Source organism: Mus pahari, chromosome 7, assembly GCF_900095145.1.
Source record: "Mus pahari chromosome 7, PAHARI_EIJ_v1.1, whole genome shotgun sequence".
Lineage (NCBI taxonomy): Eukaryota > Metazoa > Chordata > Mammalia > Rodentia > Muridae > Mus > Mus pahari.
This window is the reverse complement of record NC_034596.1, coordinates 2,641,435-2,662,195: the sequence shown is the minus strand read 5'-3', so window position 1 is coordinate 2,662,195 and position 20,761 is coordinate 2,641,435. Positions and strand designations below refer to the sequence as shown.

Here is a 20,761-nt window from a genome sequence, read left to right as displayed (position 1 = left end):
CACCCATCGCTCCCTTGCTGCTCAAGATCCGTCCCTATGTAGTAAACAGGCTATGGCCGGGTGCGGCTCTGCAGTTATCCACACCTCCAAAGGACCCAGAATGACAGTTCGTATGTTCAGCAGATCCCAGGCTCCTAGGGCACCCGGCCCCCAATTGACAAACATCATATCTTTCTCTTTAATATTAAAACCCTACTCCTGGGACTGGAGTTGTAGCTCAGTTGGCAGAATACTTGCTTAGCATGGACAAAATTCTAGGTGCCATTCTCAGGACCACATACATATACCAGGCAGGGGGCATACTTCTGTAATACCAGCACTCAGGAGGCAGAAGCAGGAAGACATTAAGATCTTTGTCTACACAACAAATTCAAGGTCCACCAGCCAGTCCGGGGCTACATGAAAACCTGGCTCTAAATTTAATAGAAGAGAGGCTAGACAGGCGACTGTGGTGAAGAGGGCTCACTCACTGCTCTCCTAGAGGACCCAGGTTTGAGTCTCCACACCCACACAGGAGCTCACCACTTCAATTCCCACGAATCCAACACTGTCTAGCCTCTGTGGGCAGCCGGCACACCACTGGTACTGACATTCATGTAGGCAAAACGCCCATATAAATAAAACAATAATGGTAAAATGGAGACTTAACCTTGAGCTCCATCTCAAGGGTGGACACTGCTCTCATTGCCAGTTGTTTCTAGTCACTCTCTGCTCTTGTGTGTGTGGTGTGTGTGTAAAGCTGGAGTTACAGGCAGGCATTGTAAGCTGTCTGACACAGGTGCTGGGACTCAAACCCAGATTCTCTGTAAGCCCAGCATATACCTTTGACTACTGAGCCATTTTTCCAACTCCCTGCTACTGCGTTCTTACTCTGAGAACAGGCATCCAGCACCCCTGGACATGCCGCTCCTGGTCTTCCATATGTACCCAGGGTAGCAGATGGGACTTTTCTGTGTCTGCTCCCATTTTCTCCTCATCTCACCTTATTTCACGGCCCCGAGTGTCTGCACCTCACTGCCCGCTTCCTCTCAAGTCTCACAGCTGCGAAGCTTGTTTGCTTTTGCTTTTTGAGACAGATTCTCTCTGTGTAGCCCTGGCTGTCTTGGAACCCCATCTGTAGACCAGGCTGGCCTCAAACTCACAGAGATCCACCTGCCTCTGTCTTCCGAATGCTGGGATTAAAAGCTTTCACAACCACCACCTGGTAGCTTTAAATTTTTTAAATTATTCATTTGGGGGTAAGGGCACAAATGCCATGGTCCCAGTGTGGAGGTGAGAGGACAATTTGGAGGAGGAGGTCTCTCCTCCTACAGTGTGGTCCTAAGGATCAAATGCAGGCCTCAGGCTTGCTAGCAAGTCCCTTCATAAGCTGAGCCATGTCACCACCATCACCTATCCACAGAAACTTTTTTGAGACAGGGTCTTAATGTAGCCCAGGCTAGCCTGGAAGTTACAATGCAGCCTGGGCTAACCTCAAACATGACGTCCTCCTCCTATCCCAGCCTCCAGAGCACTAAGGTTACAGCGGTGAGCTACAACATATGATTTAAGGAATGTTTTTACCAAGATTTAAAAAAAAAGTCGCCTCTGTAACAAACCCAGTTTAGCCTTCTTCCCTCCTGTGGGGGGGAGAGAATGTTCTCCTCCCCCGGAGCCAGGTGTGGAAGCTCATGTTTGTGTCCAGGTGCTTGGGTGGCGAAGGCAGAGGGATGAGGGGGTCTAAGTCATCCTTGGCTACAAAGTGAACTTAAGGCCAGCCTAATGTACAGGAGACCCTGTCTCAAAACTACGAAAGAAAGGGGGAGGGTGGGACTATAGTTCAGATGGTAGAGAGCGCACCTAGATGCATGAAGTCCTGGGTTTGATCCTAAGCACTGTACCAAACAGGCATGGTGCCACAGGCCTATGCACTGGCATTTGGGAGGGAGAAGCAGGAAACTCAGAAGATGAGGGGCACCTGAGGCCAACTTGTGACTCAGAAGACTGGCGTCTTCATCAATATGATGGCATGGAGAATGTTTGTAGACTGGCTCCTCTGTGGCTGGGTCAAGTCTGAGCAGGGGATCTCACACCCTCATCTATATCCCAGCGCTGGGGAGGCAGAAGATCAGGAGTTCAATGTCAACCTTAGCTACATGCTACACTCAAGGCCATTCAGGGCTGCAGGGTAAGGGGCTCACTTAGGCCGACTTAATAAATAAATACCAGAAGTTTCTCAAAGTTGAGTGCGGTAGCATGTGCCTGTAGTACCAGCTGTTTGAGGGGCTAAGGGAGGAGAATCCTTTGATGCCAAGAGTTTGGGGCCAGCCTGGGCAATATACTAAGATGGGTATTTATGCTTTTTTTTTTTTTTTTTTGGTTTTTCAAGACAGGGTTTCTCTGTGTAGCCCTGGCTGCCCTGGAACTCACTCTGTAGACCAGACTGGCCTCGAACTCAGAAATCCCCCTGCCTCTGCCTCCCAAGTGCTGGGATCAAAGGCGTGCACCACCACGCCTGGCTAAGACTGGTCTTTAAAACAAAGTCAAGCCAAACCATTTTCTCATGTGACAAAGTAGACACCAAATTTCAGAATTATATATATATTGCATGCATATATATTACATTTAATTTATGCATTGTGTGTGCACACAAGAGTATTCATGTTGAGATTAGGAGAATTTGTATGAGTTGGTTTTCTCTTTCCACCTATCATGTGCGTCCCAGGGACCAAACTCATGTCCTCAGATTTAATATCAAGTCCCTTTGCCTGCTGAGTCATCTCATTGGACACCAAATTCAAAATGTTTTCAATCCAAGGCTAGTGTCCTTCAACTGCACCATGATGATTTTGCAAAGAATCCTATGGGCTGTGCTTGCAGAGGCCAAAGTGCTAAAGTCACGTATAACTTCGTGAACTATAAGCTAGGTGCTATGGGCCTTTGCCAAGTATATAACCCTTAGAAGGTACTGTGACTATAAATGTGATTAAAAGTTTGGGGGGGGGGTGAATTGAACCCAGGCCCTCAAACAGGCTAACCAAGTGCCTATCACTGAGCTTAACCTCAAACCCTAAAAGCAAAACAAAGGAGAAATTAAACAGGCACGCTCACAAACTGGCATACTCCGCCAAACTTGTTTTCAAGCCAACTCTAACCAAAATATGAAGGTAAAAGAGACAAAAAGAAGAAAAGACTTCCCAAATAAGCTGACATAGCCATGTCCAAACATTGTCCTATGGTAACAATGACCCCTTGCTTTGGAGAGGGGTGGAGGGTTTGATCCTTGTGGCTGTCAAGGGAGGGTTGCTGCTTCTAACAAAAGCTGTTTCCTAAGGGGACAGCACAGCCTTAGGTCATTTGTTTCAAACAATGTCTCTCCACTGTGCAGTCTTCAGGGTTCTCATCCCAGAGTATCTCAGGCCTCAGCCAAGCAAAACAGCTCACAACTGGAACAATGCTTTAATGGTGAGAGACAGGGCTTTTGTGTTTTCAGCCCTACGTGAGTCATGTTTTGTGAGTTGTGGGAGATGTCTGGGAAGGAAAGGAGGGAGGGTCCTTCCACTGCCTCATATTCCAGAGCAGCCCCTTCTCACAGAAACCCACGTTCAAGGCCTTCCCCGCCCCCAAGTTCCAGCTGTGAAAGCAGAGATCAAGGGGACGGATGTAGTCTGGGAGATGGGGGTGGCCACCACTCCCCTCCGCCACCAGCCCAAACCCTGGGCTTCTCTGTGAACTCTCAGTCTCAGCTGGGGTTTGGAGGAGGAGCTGTTTTCTTTATTCTAGCACCAACGGCTTTCGATATTAAAAAGAAACAAGGAGTGGGGTCTGGGAAGGCAGCTTGGTAGTTAAGAACACCGGCCACTGCTCTTCCCGAGGAACTAGATAGGAGTCCTAGCACCAACACAGTGGCTCACGAGGGATCCTGTGCCACCTTCTGGCCTTTGTAGCCACTGAGAAAGCACATGGTGCACAGACAGACAGACAGGCAGGCAGAGCCCGCATGCATGCACATAAAACAAAATTAAACTAAAGAGAAAAAATAATTTTTTAAGAATTGTCTCAAATGGATGGGGTTGCACATTCCTGCAATCCCAGTCCTGGGAAGCCTGAGACAGAGGAGCAAGGCTAGCCTGGGCTACATAGTGAGACCCTGTCTCAAGTAAGAATGCTGGCTCATGCCTGTAATCCTAGATCTGGGAGGTGGAAGCAGGAGGGTCAGGAGTTCAAGGCCAGCCTCAACTATATAAAAAGGCAAAAAAGGGCTGAGGGTATTGTTCAGACAGGTACAACCTGCCTTCATGAGTGCTTACCTCACACACACACACACACACACACACATACACACACTCACACACAATACAACACATACTAAACACAAACTAAAGAGCTAGAAGTTTTGGAGGACCGCCTAGCTTTCAGGTTTTCTAATACCAAAGTGACCTCTGACCTTCTGTGACTTTCTTTGGAGCCCGGTGCGGTGGCGCACGCCTGTAATCCCAGCACTCGGGAGGCAGAGGCAGGTGGATTTCTGAGTTTGAGGCCAGCCTGGTCTACCAAGTGAGTTCCAGGACAGCCAGGGCTACACAGAGAAACCCTGTCTCAAAATACCAAAACAAAAGAACCAACTCCACAAAATTACCCTCTTGCTTCCAGATGGATGCTACAGCACATGTGTGGCCACACACAAAGCATGCACATACTCATCCACACACAGAACATGCACACACTCATACACACACACACAAAGCATGCACACACTCATTTTCACACACACACACAAAGCATGCACACACTCATCCACAAAGCATGCACACAGTCACACACACAGAGCATGTACACTCATCCACATCCACACACACACACACAAAGCATGCACACACTCATCCACAGCACACAGTCACACACACAGAGCATGTACACTCATCCACATACACACACACACACACACACACAAAGCATGCACACACTCATCCACACATAGAGCATGAGCACACTCATCCATACACAAAGCATGCACACACTCATCCACACACAAGCATGCACACACTCAACCACACACATACAGAGCATGCACACACTCATCAACACACACATACACACAGAGCATGCACACACTCATCCACACACATACACACACTCATCAACACACAAACATACACACAGAGCATGCACACACTCACCCCCCCACAAATCATGCACACACTCATCATCCACACATACACACACACTCAACCAGCACAAAGCGTGCACACACTCACCCACCCACACACACACACACAAAGCGTGCATGCACTCACTCACGAACAAACACGAACAAATCATGCACTTGTGCTTTGGCCTGGCAACCTGAGTTCAATCCCTGGGACCTACATGGTAGAGAGACTCAACTTCTGTAAGTTGTCTTATAACATCAAATGAACGCTGGGTCAAGCTCACCTACCTCCCAACACACAGCTAAATGTAATAAAAACTTAAATAAAAATTTAAAAAGAAGGAAAGTGACTAGTTGGCAATTAAATAAAATAAAGTATGTTTTTAAATAAAATCAAGTTAGAATGCAAAGAAATGGGTTTCATGGTGGAACTGTCATACATTCATGTCATATGCTGTTCACATTTGTCTTCTTTCTTCAATTAAACAGGGCACATGTCACACATACAAGTAATCCTAGCATTCCTGAGGCAGGAATCTGGAGGACTGAACTCAGGAGTTCAAAGCCAGCTTGAACTACACAGTGAATTTCAGGCCAGCCTTGGCTACATTGCATGACTCTTGTCTCAAGGAAAAAAGCAAAAACAAGTAGCCCTTCTCAATTCCAGATTAAACGGGCATTTAAATGCAATAATGATCTCAGTGCTGGGGGCAGGGAGACATCCATAAATTATATAATTAGGGAACTGGAAAAAATGAATATAACCTATATAATAGAATTAAATTCTCTCAGTATGAAACTTCCTAAAAATAACCATTGTATGTGGTAATGGAAGATAATGTTTTGCTTTGCTTTGCTTTTGAGATAGGATCTCTATATACAGCCCTGGGCTGGCCTGGACTTTGCTAAGTAAACCAAGCTGGACTCGAACTCACAGAACTCCTGCCTCTGCTTCCCTAGTGCTGGGATTATAAGTGTACACTACCAGAGCTGTCCCAAAAGGTTGTAATGCACTTAGACACCACCAACCTCGTACTCGCTTCCACCCCAGCTCTGGGGAGGACCCCGCCCTGCCGTGGGAGTAGCGTCCCTAGGATGCAGAGAGTAATGAATCTCCAGAGAAGTCCTACCCTTCCGTCACCCTACACGGATTTGGTCCCGCTGCGGGAGGTACTCCGTCCGCTTTGTATGGTCCACCTCGTTCTGCGCAGCTACCAGCAGAGGGCGCTGCAACCCAGCTAACTGATGCAGCTGCACATGCAGACTTCAAGCGCTCCAGGGTAGAAACAGGTGGAATTGCTGAACACCCAACTGAAAAGCTAGAAAGACTGCATCAGGCCTCTATGGTGCCCATGCATGACTCTTCTCCGTCTTTCCCTCCGGACCACAAGCTCAGAAATGTCCGACTTAACTTCTGCCTGTATTCTTACACAGCAGAGCTGAGCGAATATTAAAAACTGTTGCTGCCTGGCGTAGTGGTGCACGCCTTTAATCCCAGCACTCGGGAGGCAGAGGCAGGCGGATTTCTGAGTTCGAGGACAGCCTGGTCTACAAAGTGAGTTCCAGGACAGCCAGGGCTATACAGAGAAACCCTGTCTCAAAAAAACAAAACAAAAAACTGTTACTATTTCTGGCAACCAACACAAGCCCACACATGTATCCACCAGAACTAACCGCTGGGGACGGAAGCGCTTCCCACCACAAGCCCCTCCCCTTACGGGCTCCTTTCCCATCTTGACCACTTCCTTCATGGAGACCCATACATGTTAGATCCTAGCAAAACTCATTCTCCATGTGCACCTCTTAATCCACTCTCCAAGCCCGGAACATCTGTCTGTCTGTCTTTCTGCAGCAGGGTCTCAAGCCCCTCACCACTTAAGACCCCCGGAGAGGCTTGTAAGTCCCTAGGTCCCGACCGACGAATGGCCATTGGGACTCACACTCCAGCTGGCACCAGTGGCTGGAACTTCCACTGCTCCTCCTCACAGTCCAGGAAAAGGCGGTTCATGATCTTGTTCTTCTCCTCAGGGGGGATGAAGTTCTCAATGATGAGGTACCTGGGGGTGGGTACAAGGCAGAAACGGAGGGAGGGAGGGAGAGGTCTCATCACAGAGGGAACGGGGAGGTGTGGGGGGGAACAAGGGTGGAAGGGGCGCCATTGCCACATGATAATGGAACTTGAAGACCACAGCTTCTAATGCAAAGACTGTGGGCCCAGGGCCCTGGGGGTTATTTTCCACTAGCACTCAGCAGACACTCAGACAGTGGGAGGAGGAGCCATCAAACCAGGCTGAGGATGTGGAACAACTGAAGAGCTGGTATAGCTCATGAGCCCCAGGTTCAGTGAGAGACCCAGTCTTCAAAATCATCATCGTCTATGTCAACCCATGGCCCCCATATGCGAATCGTGGGTGTGCATATATACACACCTCAGGCCCAAAACATGAAGATGCACAAGCTGCATAGCCTACATGAGCTAACCCAGGCAGGAAGACAGCCGAGTCTCAAGACAGCTTGAGCTACAGTGTGGGAGGACCCTGTCTCAAACAAACAAACAAATGAACAAACAAACAAAAACCAACCAGAAATGCAAACAAGGGGGGAGGCATGGACATGTGAGTGCTTTCCCAGGTGTCTCTTACAGAGGCCCAGAAGGATGGGGGACACTGTGGGGACCCAGAACCAGCAGAGGAGCCAGCCCTACTTGAGCTTGAGTTCCCGGGTCTGCTCATTCTGCGCCTCCTCCAGGTCCTGCCGCACGCGGATGTATTCCTCGTGTTGGTCCTGGATCTCGGCCTTCACCGCCTGTAGCTTCGCATAGAGCTGTACATGCACAAGTGTGACTCAGAGGTGTTCAGTCAGGCCCCAGTCACCCAGCCTGGGCTTCCTGCTCTGAACTCAGAATGGTTACCTATCCCTATGAGTCTGTCAGGGTGGGCTATCTCAAAGGCAGCCGTTCTCCTCCCTGTGACTCAGTCCCTCCCACCCAGAGACCCACCGATCTCTCTCTCCTCCACTCTTTCCCCACTCCCACCCCCACCATATCACTAAGTGTTCAAACTGAAAGGGAGCTGAGGGAATGCTAGCCTTGACATCCTCTTTCTTTAAAAATATTACTTATTTATTTATTTTTATTTATATGAGTACACCATAGCTGTCTTCAGACACACCAGAAGAGTGTGCATCGGATCCCATTACAGATGGTTGTGAGCCACCATGTGGTTGCTGGGAATTGAACTCAGGACCTCTGGAAGAGCAGTCAGTGCTCTTAACCTGTAAGCCATCTCTCCAGCCGACATCCTCTTTCTACAGGTGAGGAAAATAAGATGTAGGCCAACTAAAAGGTCATTTGGTCATAACTGAATAAAAAAGAGTAGAGCCAGGCTGGATGGTGGTGGCGCACGCCTTTAATCCCAACCCTTGAGAGGCAGAGGTAAGTATCTTGAGTATCTTGAGTTCGAGGCCAGCCTTACCTACAGAGTGAATTCTAGGACAGCCAGGGCTACACGGAGACACCAAAAAATTAAATAAATACAAACAAACTAACAAAAAAGGATGGAACCATGTCTCCTTTTGGAGATCCACGGTTAGCGTTGGAGGTTGAATGAGTTGGCAAGGTAACCCACTCAAAAGCAAGGGCACGAGAGCTGGCCATGGCTTTCCAGTTTCCCTAACCGCTGAGTGCTGTGCTGGCAACTGCTATAAGGACTGGGCCTCCCAGGGCTCTTCCCTGAGTCACACTGGAACTTCCTACCCTAGACCCCATCTCAGGTCACAAACGTCCATGACTTCTGCAGTGTCCGGGTAACCAGATTCTTGTCCCTTGGTGTGGTGTGTAGGCCCTTATCTTCCTCCCTGGACAAAAGTCTCCATAGCTACATCACAGTCCCTGACCCAGCGACCAAAACTAGGATTCACTGGTGACTCCCAATGTAGAGAAGTTAGCCAGAACCATGAGGATGACCACACTGTACACTGCAAGTGACACCCTGACACCAGATGCCTGCCTGCCTCCTGGCTGCCCCCCACCCCACAGTCCAAGCTCAAAGGTTGAACTGTGGGGAGGGGCCTTTGAGGCCCACCCCCTTAGGCAGCGGCCTGTTTATCCTGCTGCACATCTTACCTTCTTGAGTTTCTTGGTTTTAACTTCCACCTCCTGCTGCAGGGATGAGTAGGTACCGCGTAACTCCATGGTCTCTTCATCGCGGAGCAGCATTTCCTGCTGCATTTCCCGCTCGCGGCGTTTCTAGGGCAAGGGGATCACAAGGGAAAACCACGCCCACTGGGGAGGGCTACACGGAGCACAGGGGCTGGCTCAATGTGCCAGTTGTGTAGCACCTGGCTTTTCCATGGACACAGACCCGTTTTTTTCAGACCCTGTGAATACAGCTTCTTCAGGTATGGGCCTGTGTGTATGGAGGCCCCGGCCCTAAGAGCCAGCATGCCCTGGGGACATTACCAGTAGCATCATAGTTGATTGGTAACTAACTTGATGACTTAGGAAACAGCCACACAGGCAATGAACTCACATCCCCGTGCAAGGCCCAGGAGTCTTGTGAAGGCTAACTGCATGGGAAACTACCACTTCCTCTCACGCAAAGAGAGACCCCGAGAGACCCAGGGAAACCAAGCAACGCAGCGCGGGTTTTGCATTATAATTTCCGGATTTCCAGTCCAACCAGGCTTACAGACCCAGCCTAGCCAACACACGAACCCAAGGACATATGCCTCAGGGAACCGGAAGCCAGCAGCCTTACCTGTTCTGCAATCTCCTGTCGCTTCAGTTCCAACATCTTCTGTTGCTCATTGGTGTGATCCATGATGTTCCGCCCCCCAATGAGTAGCTTGCTTTCCATGGCCTGAGAACACAAGGAGGGGCAGGGTCAGAGACCCGACTGGCAAAGGGCCATAGCATCTCAGTTTTGGACTCTGTGTTTGTTGGTCGCAGGGTCTAACCTTAAACCTGCTATGTAGCGGAGAACTGCAGTGCTAGGATTACACGCGTGTTCCAGCACATAGCTTTATTGGTTTCATTGTTTTGTTTCCGGATTTGGTTTGTTTGTTTTTTGTTTTTGTTTTTTTTCAGTCAGCATTTATCTGTGTAACAGCACTGGCTGTCCTGGATCCAGCTTTGTAGACCAGGCTGGCCTTGAACTCACAGAGATGGGCCTGCCTCCATCTCCCCATTTCTGGGATTAAAGGTGTGTGCCACCATACATGGCCCTTTACTTGGTTTTTTGATAAAGAATCTCATTATGTAATGTTGGCTAGCCTGGTACTTACACTGTAGGCCAGGCTAGCCTGGAACTTGTGGCAATCCTTCTGTAGCATTGTGCCACCTGAGTGCTGGGATTGCAGGGGTGTATAATCATGCCTATTGACAGTTTAAGATGCTCAGCCCAACTGTGGTAAGATCTACCTTTAACCCCAGCATTCGGAAGGCAGAGGCAGGTGGATTTTTGTGCCTGTTAAGGTCAGCCTAGCTGGGCGGTGGTGGCGCACGCCTTTAATCCCAACACTTGGGAGGCAGAGGCAGGCAGATTTCTGAATTCGAGCCTGGCCTGGTCTAAAGAGCAAGTTCCAAGACAGCCAGGGCTTCACAGAGAAACCCTGTCTGAGAGAGAGAGAGAGAGAGAGAGAGAGAGAGAGAGAAACAGAAACAGTGTGTGTCTCTCTGCCTCCCTCCCTCCCTTTATGTAATATAGCCTTGAACTTGGGATTTTCCTGCTTCCACCCACTCCATAAATAAAGCATATCCAGGTGGATAGAGCCTTGCAGCTGTTGGTGGGACCGGAGTCTTCCCCTTCGGCCCCTAGAGCTGGGGCACAAAGTTTCCATTGTGGACAGGATCCTTAAGGATGAAAAGAAGAGAGAAGCCCTTTGGGAATATAAGGCACTGATCTCTGCTATGGATACAAGGAGCGGCTGGGTCACCATGCCTTCGAGGAGGGTGGGTGGCAATCTATTCCTGGCAGCCGAGCCCCAGATGGCATGCAGCAGGAGGAAAAATGGCAGTCACTGGACAGCCCAGCCCTGTACTGAGTTCCTGACCGGGAAGACAGCTCATCACTGGGGCAGCAGGAAACCTTGGTCTAATCTTGGGCTGCTAAGGAAATCAGAACAACACAAGGGAGAGATTCCACAGCAACAGGGAACAAAATGAGGCCCCGAGGCAGCGTCAGCTTTAGACACCACCTAAAAGGCTCTGGCTCTGCCAACTAAGAGGGAGGCCCCAGTCAGGCCCCTCAGTCCTCACATCGGCAGCATCAGAACCTCACTTCTGCCGGGCGTGGTGGTGCATGCCTTTAATCCCAGCACTTGGGAGGCAGAGGCAGGTGGATTTCTGAGTTCGAGGCCAGCCTGGTCTACAGAGTGAGGGCTACACAGAGAAACCCTGTCTCGAAAAAAAAAAAAAAAAAAAGAAGAAGAAGAACCTCACTTCTTTTCTGGACAGCTCACAAACACAGGGGGTACAATGTCAGGTGGTAAACAGAGCTCTCAACATGGGGCATCTCAGACAGGAAACTGTTCATTTCCCCACATAACAAATGGAGAAAGGGGGGGGGAGGGATGGAGAAAGGGAGGAAGGATAACTAGCCTTGAACCACCAGTGAGAAAATAACAGCTCTCCATCCCGTGTTCCCAGCCTTGCTGTGTGAAAGCCCCACCCCGTCAGCGCCTTCAGCAGGTGCTTCTGAAACCCAATGCTGACACAAAAATGGATTTGAACAAAGTGTGACTCCCTGAAATGCACTGTCACTTTCCTCAGGCAGCCAACTGCCCTCTGATTTCATCGATGGCCTCTTGGAAGGTTGGCATCACCTTGAGCCACTGGAAGAAACTGGCTGTCTCCCCACTGGAATTTGTTCCAGTGCGACCAGCTGACATGTCTGAAGGCTCTCAGAGCTGGGGGTGCTGCCAGGCTGGGGCAAGGGGACGGGCAGCCCCCTTCGAGCATCACATCATTGGGAACAGAGCAGAACAGGGGTTAAAGCACGCTGTGGGGAGGTCGGGAGCTGGCTCCTACAGTATGGCAGGATGGTTGAGTTGTGGGAGCCTCACATCAGCCCTGTACAGTCACAAAGACAAAGGAGAGAGCAAGCTATCCTTGACACACCCTGGATGGTGGTAATCCTTGATGTCACACCACAGCCCTCTGCACCCTGGATGGCTGTCTTTCTATCTAACCAGCCCATCACTGTCACAGGATTAACTCATCTTGATTCCTCTCAGTTCAGAGTTATAACTTGTATAACCCTCTACGTTGGTGCCTGGCGGCTTGCCTCAGCATAGCCTTGTGCTCACTTGGTGCAGTTTACATCACTGTCTCCTTACTGATACCCACTGACCTCACTAAAATCTTCAAGACTAGCCTGGACCACCCATAGGCTTTTACAGTCCCAGTTCCCTCTTCAATTCATCTGGGTCGCCAAAAACAAGTCTAAACAACGTCTCTTCTGCTCAAGTTATCAATGGGCTTCTACTCCCCACAGGAGGCTATCTGACATTGTCTTCTCGCCCTTACACAGCTTCCTGGAAAACTGCTGCTCATCTCGAAAGACCTAGCAGGAACAGCTTAGGAAAATGTCTTAGATCCCTGCAAAGCTGCCAGTTCAGACCTCAGCCACAACCAGGGCAAATTCCTACCATTTCCCCATTCCCTGTCTCATCCCGTTAGCTCTGTGAAGGCAGGAGTCATGCCTCCCGCATCTGTCAGGGTCCCAGCACAGTCCTTGATGGACAGCAGTGCCCCGTGAGTATTTGAGGAATGGTACAGGATCCTTGGGTTCATCCCAAGGCAGGCCCCAAGCCTTTTTACTGGATTCCGTGCCAGCTTCTTTTATCCATTAACTCATGTTCCCTGTCATGGGAAATCAGCAACCGGGAAAACCAGCAACGTGGGGGAGAGGTGTTAGGCGAAGCCCCGAGCTGCCCCGAGCTGTTGAGGAGCACAGGATACTGAGCTAACACCCTAACACCTGGATAACAAGTTTCCAAAGGCCTGCCATTCGGTCTCCACATCTGACACACTGTCCACCTCAGCCCTGAACCTTTATATCTCCCTCAGCACTTTATGTAACTCTAGCATCCTTTACTTTGGCACTAAGCAAAAAGATAATACTTCTCAAATTTTGCCGCATACTGGAATCACCTGGGAAAGTAACAGGCCAGCCAGACTCTGCATCTCTTTCTGTGGACACGACTTCGTGGGTAAAAGGCTTGCTGTGTAAGCATAATAAACCTGAGTCTAGTTCAGCAGTGCTAAGGGGGTGATGAAGACAGGAAGGTCCCTGTGACCTGCTGGCCAGCCAGTCTAGGGTCACTGACAGAACTTGTCTGAAACAATAAGGGGGGTGAGGTGGGAAGAGATAGAGGGTAGATAGTAAAGTCAACATCTGGCTTCCATAGGCACACACGCGCGCGCGCGCGCGCACACACACACACACACACCTTCATTTTCCTAAGTTCCCAGATGATTTATGTGTCCCTGTGTTGAGGACTTTAGAAAACGGGACCAGCTACAAGAAAAGCAACACATTTTCAGTAAAAGAAGATTGCGTGAGCCGGGCGTGGTGGCGCATGCCTCTAATCCCAGCACTCGGGAGGCAGAGGCAGGCAGATTTCTGAGTTTGAGGCCTGCCTGGTCTACAAAGTGAGTTCCAGGACAGCCAGGGCTACACAGAGAAACCCTGTCTCGGGGGGAAAAAAAAAAAGAAGATTGCACCTGACCTCTCAGAGCTCTTTAAACTGGGACAAAATTACTGCAGCGCCAGGGAAGACAGTAGCCAGAACTTTAGATGTTAAAACGCCCCATGAGAAGGTTGTACATCAGTGGTCATTCAACATTGCATGGGGACGTGGGGGATGGAGAAAGGGAAGTGGGTTAAGGGAAGGAAACACAGAGTGTGTGGGAAAATGTCCAAGTGTGGAATGGCAGATTGATCTGTTAGAAACTGTTCAAGGAAGCAGGGCCGTGGTGGTGCACACCTTTAATCCCAGCTCTCGGGAGGCAGACTTGGAGAGATGTCTGTGAGTTCCAGGCCAGCCAAGGTTACTCAGAGAAACCCTATCTTAAAAAAACAAAAACAAAAGGCTGGAGAGATGGCTCAGCGGTTAAGAGCATTGGCTGCTCTTCCAAAGGTCATGAGTTCAATTCCCAGCAACCACATGGTGGCTCACAACCATCTGTAATAGGATCTAATGCCCTCTTCTGGTGTGTGTGAAGATAGTACTGTGTACTCATATATACATAAAATAATAAATCTTAAAAACACACAAAAAACCCAAAACAAAAAAACTGTACAAGAAAGCACATACTGATTAAATGCTCAATTTCACAGATACTCTCAAATCATTCTAGGTCGTAATGTGAACTGATTAAAAATAAATAGATAAATAAATAAAGGCAGGTAGGCAAGCTTCTGTTATAGCTTTCCATTTGAGGGGAAAGTGATCCTGACCCTGCTCATTAAATGATAGCTGTGGGCAAGGAGCTGTGAGTCAGAACAGAACAGGACAGGGGAGGGAAAGGAAGGATTCTCTACTTCTCCCAGAAGACAGCAGCTTCATATGCTGCCACAGCCGGAAATCCTACAGCCGTGGCCAAGGACCTTTGTGAAGGCTTTTTGGAAACAGAAAGAATTACCCCCTTGCAGAGAGCAATGATGACGCAGCCAGACCTGGAGTGCAGTGTATGGTTCCACTTCAAACCTCCAGACACTCAAAGGAGACAGGAGAGCCAGAGAAGGGCAACAAGACCTTCCCATGGCTACATTAGAGACGGTATTCTTTGGGCTGCAAAGACAAAGAAGGTTAAGAGGCTGTCTTGGAACTCATTCAGGAGCCCAAACTGGCCTTGAACTCACAGAGATCCACCTGCCTCTGCTTCCCTAGTGCTGGGATTAAAGGTGTACGCCACCAGTGTCCAGCTTTTTTTTTTTTTTTTTTTTTTTGAGACAGTCTTGCTGTGTAGCAAGATTAACCTGGAACTTACTATATAGACTAGGCTGTCCTTGAACTCGTGTGATCCTTCTGCCGTTCAGGCGTGTTCCATGATGCCCAGCTGGGGTGACTGCTGAGTGAACATGTGGACCTTTGATACCCAGCGTCCATCTTCCCCTGGCACCTATATCTAGGCTCACATTCTCCTTATCCAAAGGCTGCATATCCCATCTGCACATCGTCAGACAGAATACAAGCTGCCTATCAAGCCTTGCATCTGGAACATCAACCAGGACTATATGAGTCCCAAAGATCCCAGCCACTCACCCACAGTCACCATGGCATGAGTCTCAGCCTGCTTCCTGTAAGGGCTTCTTGGACCTAGAACTGCTTCAAGATCCCTCCTGGCTGGACCTTCATTAAGGTCTCCTGGATGATGACTAACTGCCATGTCTGCCCCATTCTATTTATTCAGTGTCCTTCTCCTCAGCTGGTCCTGCCCAGGCCAAATGACCACTGAATCTGCATTATTGCTTTCTTGCTAAGTAAGTCTTGCACATTTACCCAAACCCTCAGTGTCTGCCAGGCTTGGCAGCAAGACCAGCCTTGTGTTAGGAGAGGGGCTGGTCCTGGTGTGAAACCCCGATTGGGGTCCAGGGGCAAAGTCTCAGCCCATGCTATTTGACTCCCAAGCTGTGAAATATGTCACACACCAGCTCCTTTGTTTTGGTGTTTTGTTTTTCTTTTTCTCTTCTTTCTGAGGATAGCACACTCATTCATCTCCTTTGCCTTGGAGATTTCTCTCCTTAGCCATCACGTGTGGAAAGCAGAGGGGCCTCTAACCTTTGTCCAGTTCAAGCTGGGTGTGTGGGGCGGGGCCACCATTTGGGGTGCTGGTCCTAAGGAAAAGTCCCTGGAGCTCTCAGCTCCATGGGTCAGGGTTTCCTTTCCAATCTCTCCAGGCACAGGTGCAGGTGGGTGGGGCCCAGGAACAGGACCATTTACCTCTCTGGATGTTAAACAGGTCCAGTGTGAGTAAAAGGCTGTGGATAGAGCAGATCTGGCTGGGAGCTTCAGGGCACCATGGTCTGAGTCTTGAGAGAGGGAAACTGAGCACACAATGACCAGGTAGACATTGGGAGTCATTGCTGCAGAACTCCATGCATTCGAGACAGGACACAGAGGCCCAGAAATGCAGCTCTCCAAGCATGGTGTCTCCTGACTAAGGAATCTGTGTGCATAACTCCTGTTACATCATCTCTGCACTTCCCAAGTAACTTCCCAATTTGATTAGGGCTCCACCTCGGGGTATCAGAGGCAGTTGGCTGCTGTACAATTAACAGGATCACCACAGGGGACATGTCAGCTTGTAGACACAGCCTTGAATTTTCAGAGGTCACTTTTCCCAGTTCCAGGGAGCAGGAGTACACAAGCACAGGCTGAACTGTGAATGGAGGCGTACACTTGTGATCCTAGTACCTGAGAGGCTCAGGCAGGAAGACTACAAGTTCAAGGCCAGTCTGTGCTACTCAGCAAGATTTCAGTAGAAGGAAGGGAGGGGAAAAAGGAGGGAGGCTGGGGGATTTCAATCAGTTGCTTGCTTAATATACAAGAGACCCTGAGTTTGATCCTCATCCTCAGCACCCCACAAACCAGGCATGGTGACACATTACTATAGGTGTGCTCTGAGAGAGAGCGAGAGAGAGAGCGAGAGAGAGAGAGAGAGAGAGAGAGAGAGAGAGAGAGAGAGAGAGCCAGAGGAGCTGGGACCACCCCCACGCCCCACTGCTGTCATGAAGTGTTGGTCAGAAAAACTGAAAAGGCGCCAGTCAGGCCACTCTTTGGGGAGGGTACCATCAAGTGTGAGTCTACAAGAACAGAGAAGGCAAACCAGATTTGGCCTGTTACTGCCAGCTATGCTGAGGCACACTACAGAAGACAAGAATCTCAGATGCACCTTGCTCTATGTCTGTGGCTAGACTGGGTCTCTTTTATAAAAATGGCATGCATTTATTAAAGGACTCGCAAGTAGAGGTCGGAGGACATCGTTGCAGGAGTCAGTTTTCTTCTTCACCCTGTGTGCCATGGGCGATCAGGATAGCACTTCCGTCATTAATCTATCTACCCAGTCCTGGGCCAGATCGTTCTTCCCTTCATCACAAGAACCTCATGACATGACACTACACTTGTGGTCTCTACTTGAACACATAATAAAACTAAGGTTCAGACTTGCCCACGGTTATAGAGCCGGCCAACAAGAGGACATCTAGATGCTGACCTGATTCCAAGTCAGTGCTCTTATCTCTGTCCCTGGCTACCCAGCGGGTTCAGGGCAGCAGTATGTGGAAAGAAGCTGCATTTGATCTTTGTATCTTTGCTGACTCAAGAGCCACCAGGAAAGATCAGAGCACACTGACTTCTTTTCCAGCTGAGACAGCTTTTGCCTGTGCCAGGCACTTATGGGGCCTCTGGGATGAGGGTGGACTAGGGAGCTCTTACCCACATGCTGGGGGAGGCTCTATCATTAGAATCCTAGAGAGGCTGAAGCCTGGAAGGCTCATGGGAAGGGTCCACCGTACAAGATTTCTGTACCCTGATAGCACGGAGAGTGCTGGGCATGAGAGTGAGACTTTCCTCATATGCTCTGACACATCTGCCACATCTGAGGTGACAGCCCTCTGGGTTTCAGAGGACTTATCTGTAAAGTAGGAGCCAGAACACACTCTCTTACAAGCTTTGGTTAAAGAAGACCAGTTAGACAGCAGATAGAAGTGCTTCATAAATGACTATGTATACAGGAGGCTAGGAATGTAGCTCATTAGGTAGAACCCAGGCCTAACAAAGCATGATACCATGATAACACTGCAAAAATAAATCAGTTAGTGGTGATGGCACACATCTTTAGTCCCAGCACTACCAAGGCAGAGGCAGGTGGATTTCCGAGTTGGAGGCCAGCCTGGATTACAGAGTCAGTTCCAGGAGAGCCAGGTCTACACAGAGAAACTCTGACTTGGGAAACAACAACAGCAAAAACAAACAAATCAAGCACAAGGAAATGAAATGGGGGTAACTCACTGGCTGAGCCACTGGGATGCACTCACCACTCATGGCAAAGGACCAAACCAAAAAACCCCATCTCAGGCTGGTGAGATGGCTCAGTGGGTAAGAGCACCCGACTGCTCTTCCAAAGGTCCGGAGTTCAAATCCCAGCAACCACATGGTGGCTCACAACCATCTGTAACAAGATCTGATACCCTCTTCTGGAGTGTCTGAAGACAGCTACAGTGTACTTACATATAATAAATAAATAAAAATCTTAAAAAAAAAAAAAAGAAAGAAAGAAAGAAAAGAAAAGAAAGAAAAAAAGGAAGGAAAGAAAAGATGGATTTAAAAAAAAAAAAACCCATCTCAACAGTCCCTGCTTCCATCTCTTAGAGAGACAGCCATTCCTACCCAGCCCCTTTCTCCTTTTCAGGCTCGCTGACTGCAGGTCTCCCGGAGTCAGCAATGAGGGAAGAAGAAAGGAGACGAAGGGGCGAGGGTGACTAGGCCTATTTCAGATGAATAGAGCTATTTTCAGTGGTTTTCTGCCCGGGGGACATAAACCAGGACATTAAGTCTGAGTCTCCTCCTCAGATGGCTCAAACGAAATGTAAATGACTGATGCTTCAAGTGCCAAGAATACTCATTAGGAAAAAGAAAAATTAGAGATTGGGAAAAACATTGGCGGGGAGTGAGGTAGGCCTTGTCCCAGCGCTGGACAAGGTAGGGATGCCCAGAAGTGCTCCTTCCATGCCAGAGAGGAGCACTAAGAAAAAGGTGGGGCCGTTCCCTGCAATGGGCACAGCAGGAGCATCTAGGCTGACCTGTAACTCTTCCTTCTTCACAGTTACCCTCTCAAAAACAAAACACTGTGCTGGGCACTTTGTATATACTTTTAATCCTAGCACTCAGGAGGCAGAGGCCAAGACACCCAAGGGGTACAGGCCCCTGAGGGTTGGATCACTCAAGGTGACAGACTCCAGGCTCCCCACCTGGGCTCAATCCTCTCAGGCTGTCTGAGCCTGAGTTCTTGACCCTAGGCTGCCTGGCCTGCCTAGCAAGTGATGCACTGAACAATGACCGAAGGATTACTCCTCACATTCTTCGGAAGATCAAGAGATGTGTATAATCTCAGGATTATCAGCAACTAAATCGGGTGACTATTATTACACACCCTGATTCCTCTAAATTATTTAGTGCTTTTAAGTCAATCATCCTACCAGGGCACAGACACAGACACACAGACAGGCACACACACACACACACACACACACTTTTAGGGGAGCAGTATACTGGGTTTGATTGAACCTAAGGTCTCATTCTCCCAAGGCAATCGTTTTTATTGTAACTCAGTTATAATGATAGTCCTTTCCCTTTTTGAGACAGTTTCACAAGTTGTTCAGGTTTCCAGCATTGAATTTCTAATTCTTCGTTTCAATGTTTGTCCACATACATGCAAGATCTTAAGGCGGCCAGGAGATGGCATCGTAGGTCCTAGAGCTGGGTGCTCTGCTCATGAGCCACCATGTGGTGCTGGGAACGGAATAAAAGCGTCGATACCCCATGAGTCATCGCTTCAGTGGCGGGGGTCACCTGCCTTTGTAACTGGGATGGGGTTAACACTTTTTTATTTTTCAAAATTGGTTCTTCTGTAGCCTAGGTTGACCTCAAACTCTCTATGTAGCCAAGGCTGTCCTTGAACTGCCAATTCTACAGTTCAAATACCAGGATTACAGGTATAAGCCACCATATCTGGCTTTCTTTCTGTGGAGTCTAAACTAACTCTCTCTCTCTCTCTCTCTCTCTCTCTCTCTCTCTCTCTCTCTCTCTCTCTCTCTCCTTTTTAACCACAGAACCCTGACAAGAGTTTCTTTCCTTCATTTAAAAGTTTAGGTTCATTTTTGTTGAATATAAAAGGGTGTGTGTGTGTGTGTGTGTGTGTGTGTGTGTGTGTGTGTGTAGAGACGGCTCAGCAGTTGGGAGCACTGGCTGCTCTTCCAGAGGACCTGAATTCAAGTCCCAGCACCCACAAGGCGTTTCACCACTGTCTGTAACCCCAGTTCCAGGGAATCTGACACCCTCACATAGACATGCATGCAGGCAAAATGTAAAAATAAATTAAAAAACAAACAAACAAAACCCCTCAGGCTGGCAAGATGGCTCAGCAGGTTTGAGGCACAGAGGTACATACTGCCAGTCCTGACAGACTCCAAAGTGTTCCCGTCTGACTTTCAGGACTGTCCTGTTACCAACACCCTTTCTCCATACAAATAAATAAATGTAAATTTTTTTAATTTAAAAATGAAGAAGAAAAAAGAGCCAGGCAAATGCCATTAGTCCTAGTTCCTAGAGGGTCTAAGGCAGGAGAGTCATAAGTTCAGGAGTAGCCTGGACTACATAGTGTTTTACATCATAAAAATAAAAGGCAGTAGGCCTGGAGATGTAAATTATCTGCAGAGTACCATAGCAAACATGATATTACATTCAATACCCAGCACCCCAAAGCAAAACTAACAAAAGCAATATATGCAATTTTTTTTTGCTTTGTTTTTTGTTTTTCGAGACAGGGTTTCTCTGTATAGCCCTGGCTGTCCTGGAACTCACTCTGTAGACCAGGCTGGCCTCGAACTCAGAAATCCACCTGCC

The 20,761-nt window shown here is 48.7% G+C and overlaps 1 protein-coding gene across 1 annotated transcript in view; it reads right to left on the bottom strand.

Annotated features, from left to right (window-relative positions):
* The window catches only part of Kif3c (kinesin family member 3C), a 42,553-nt gene that overhangs the window by 9,191 nt on the left and 12,601 nt on the right, over positions 1-20,761 (bottom strand). Inside the window, exons 2-5 of the mRNA XM_021201903.2 lie at positions 9,889-9,990; positions 9,255-9,377; positions 7,836-7,954; positions 7,072-7,188 (exon numbers count right to left, since the gene is read on the bottom strand). Coding sequence (XP_021057562.1) covers positions 7,072-7,188; positions 7,836-7,954; positions 9,255-9,377; positions 9,889-9,990 — 461 coding nt within the window. The remainder of the gene's footprint in view (positions 1-7,071; positions 7,189-7,835; positions 7,955-9,254; positions 9,378-9,888; positions 9,991-20,761) is intronic.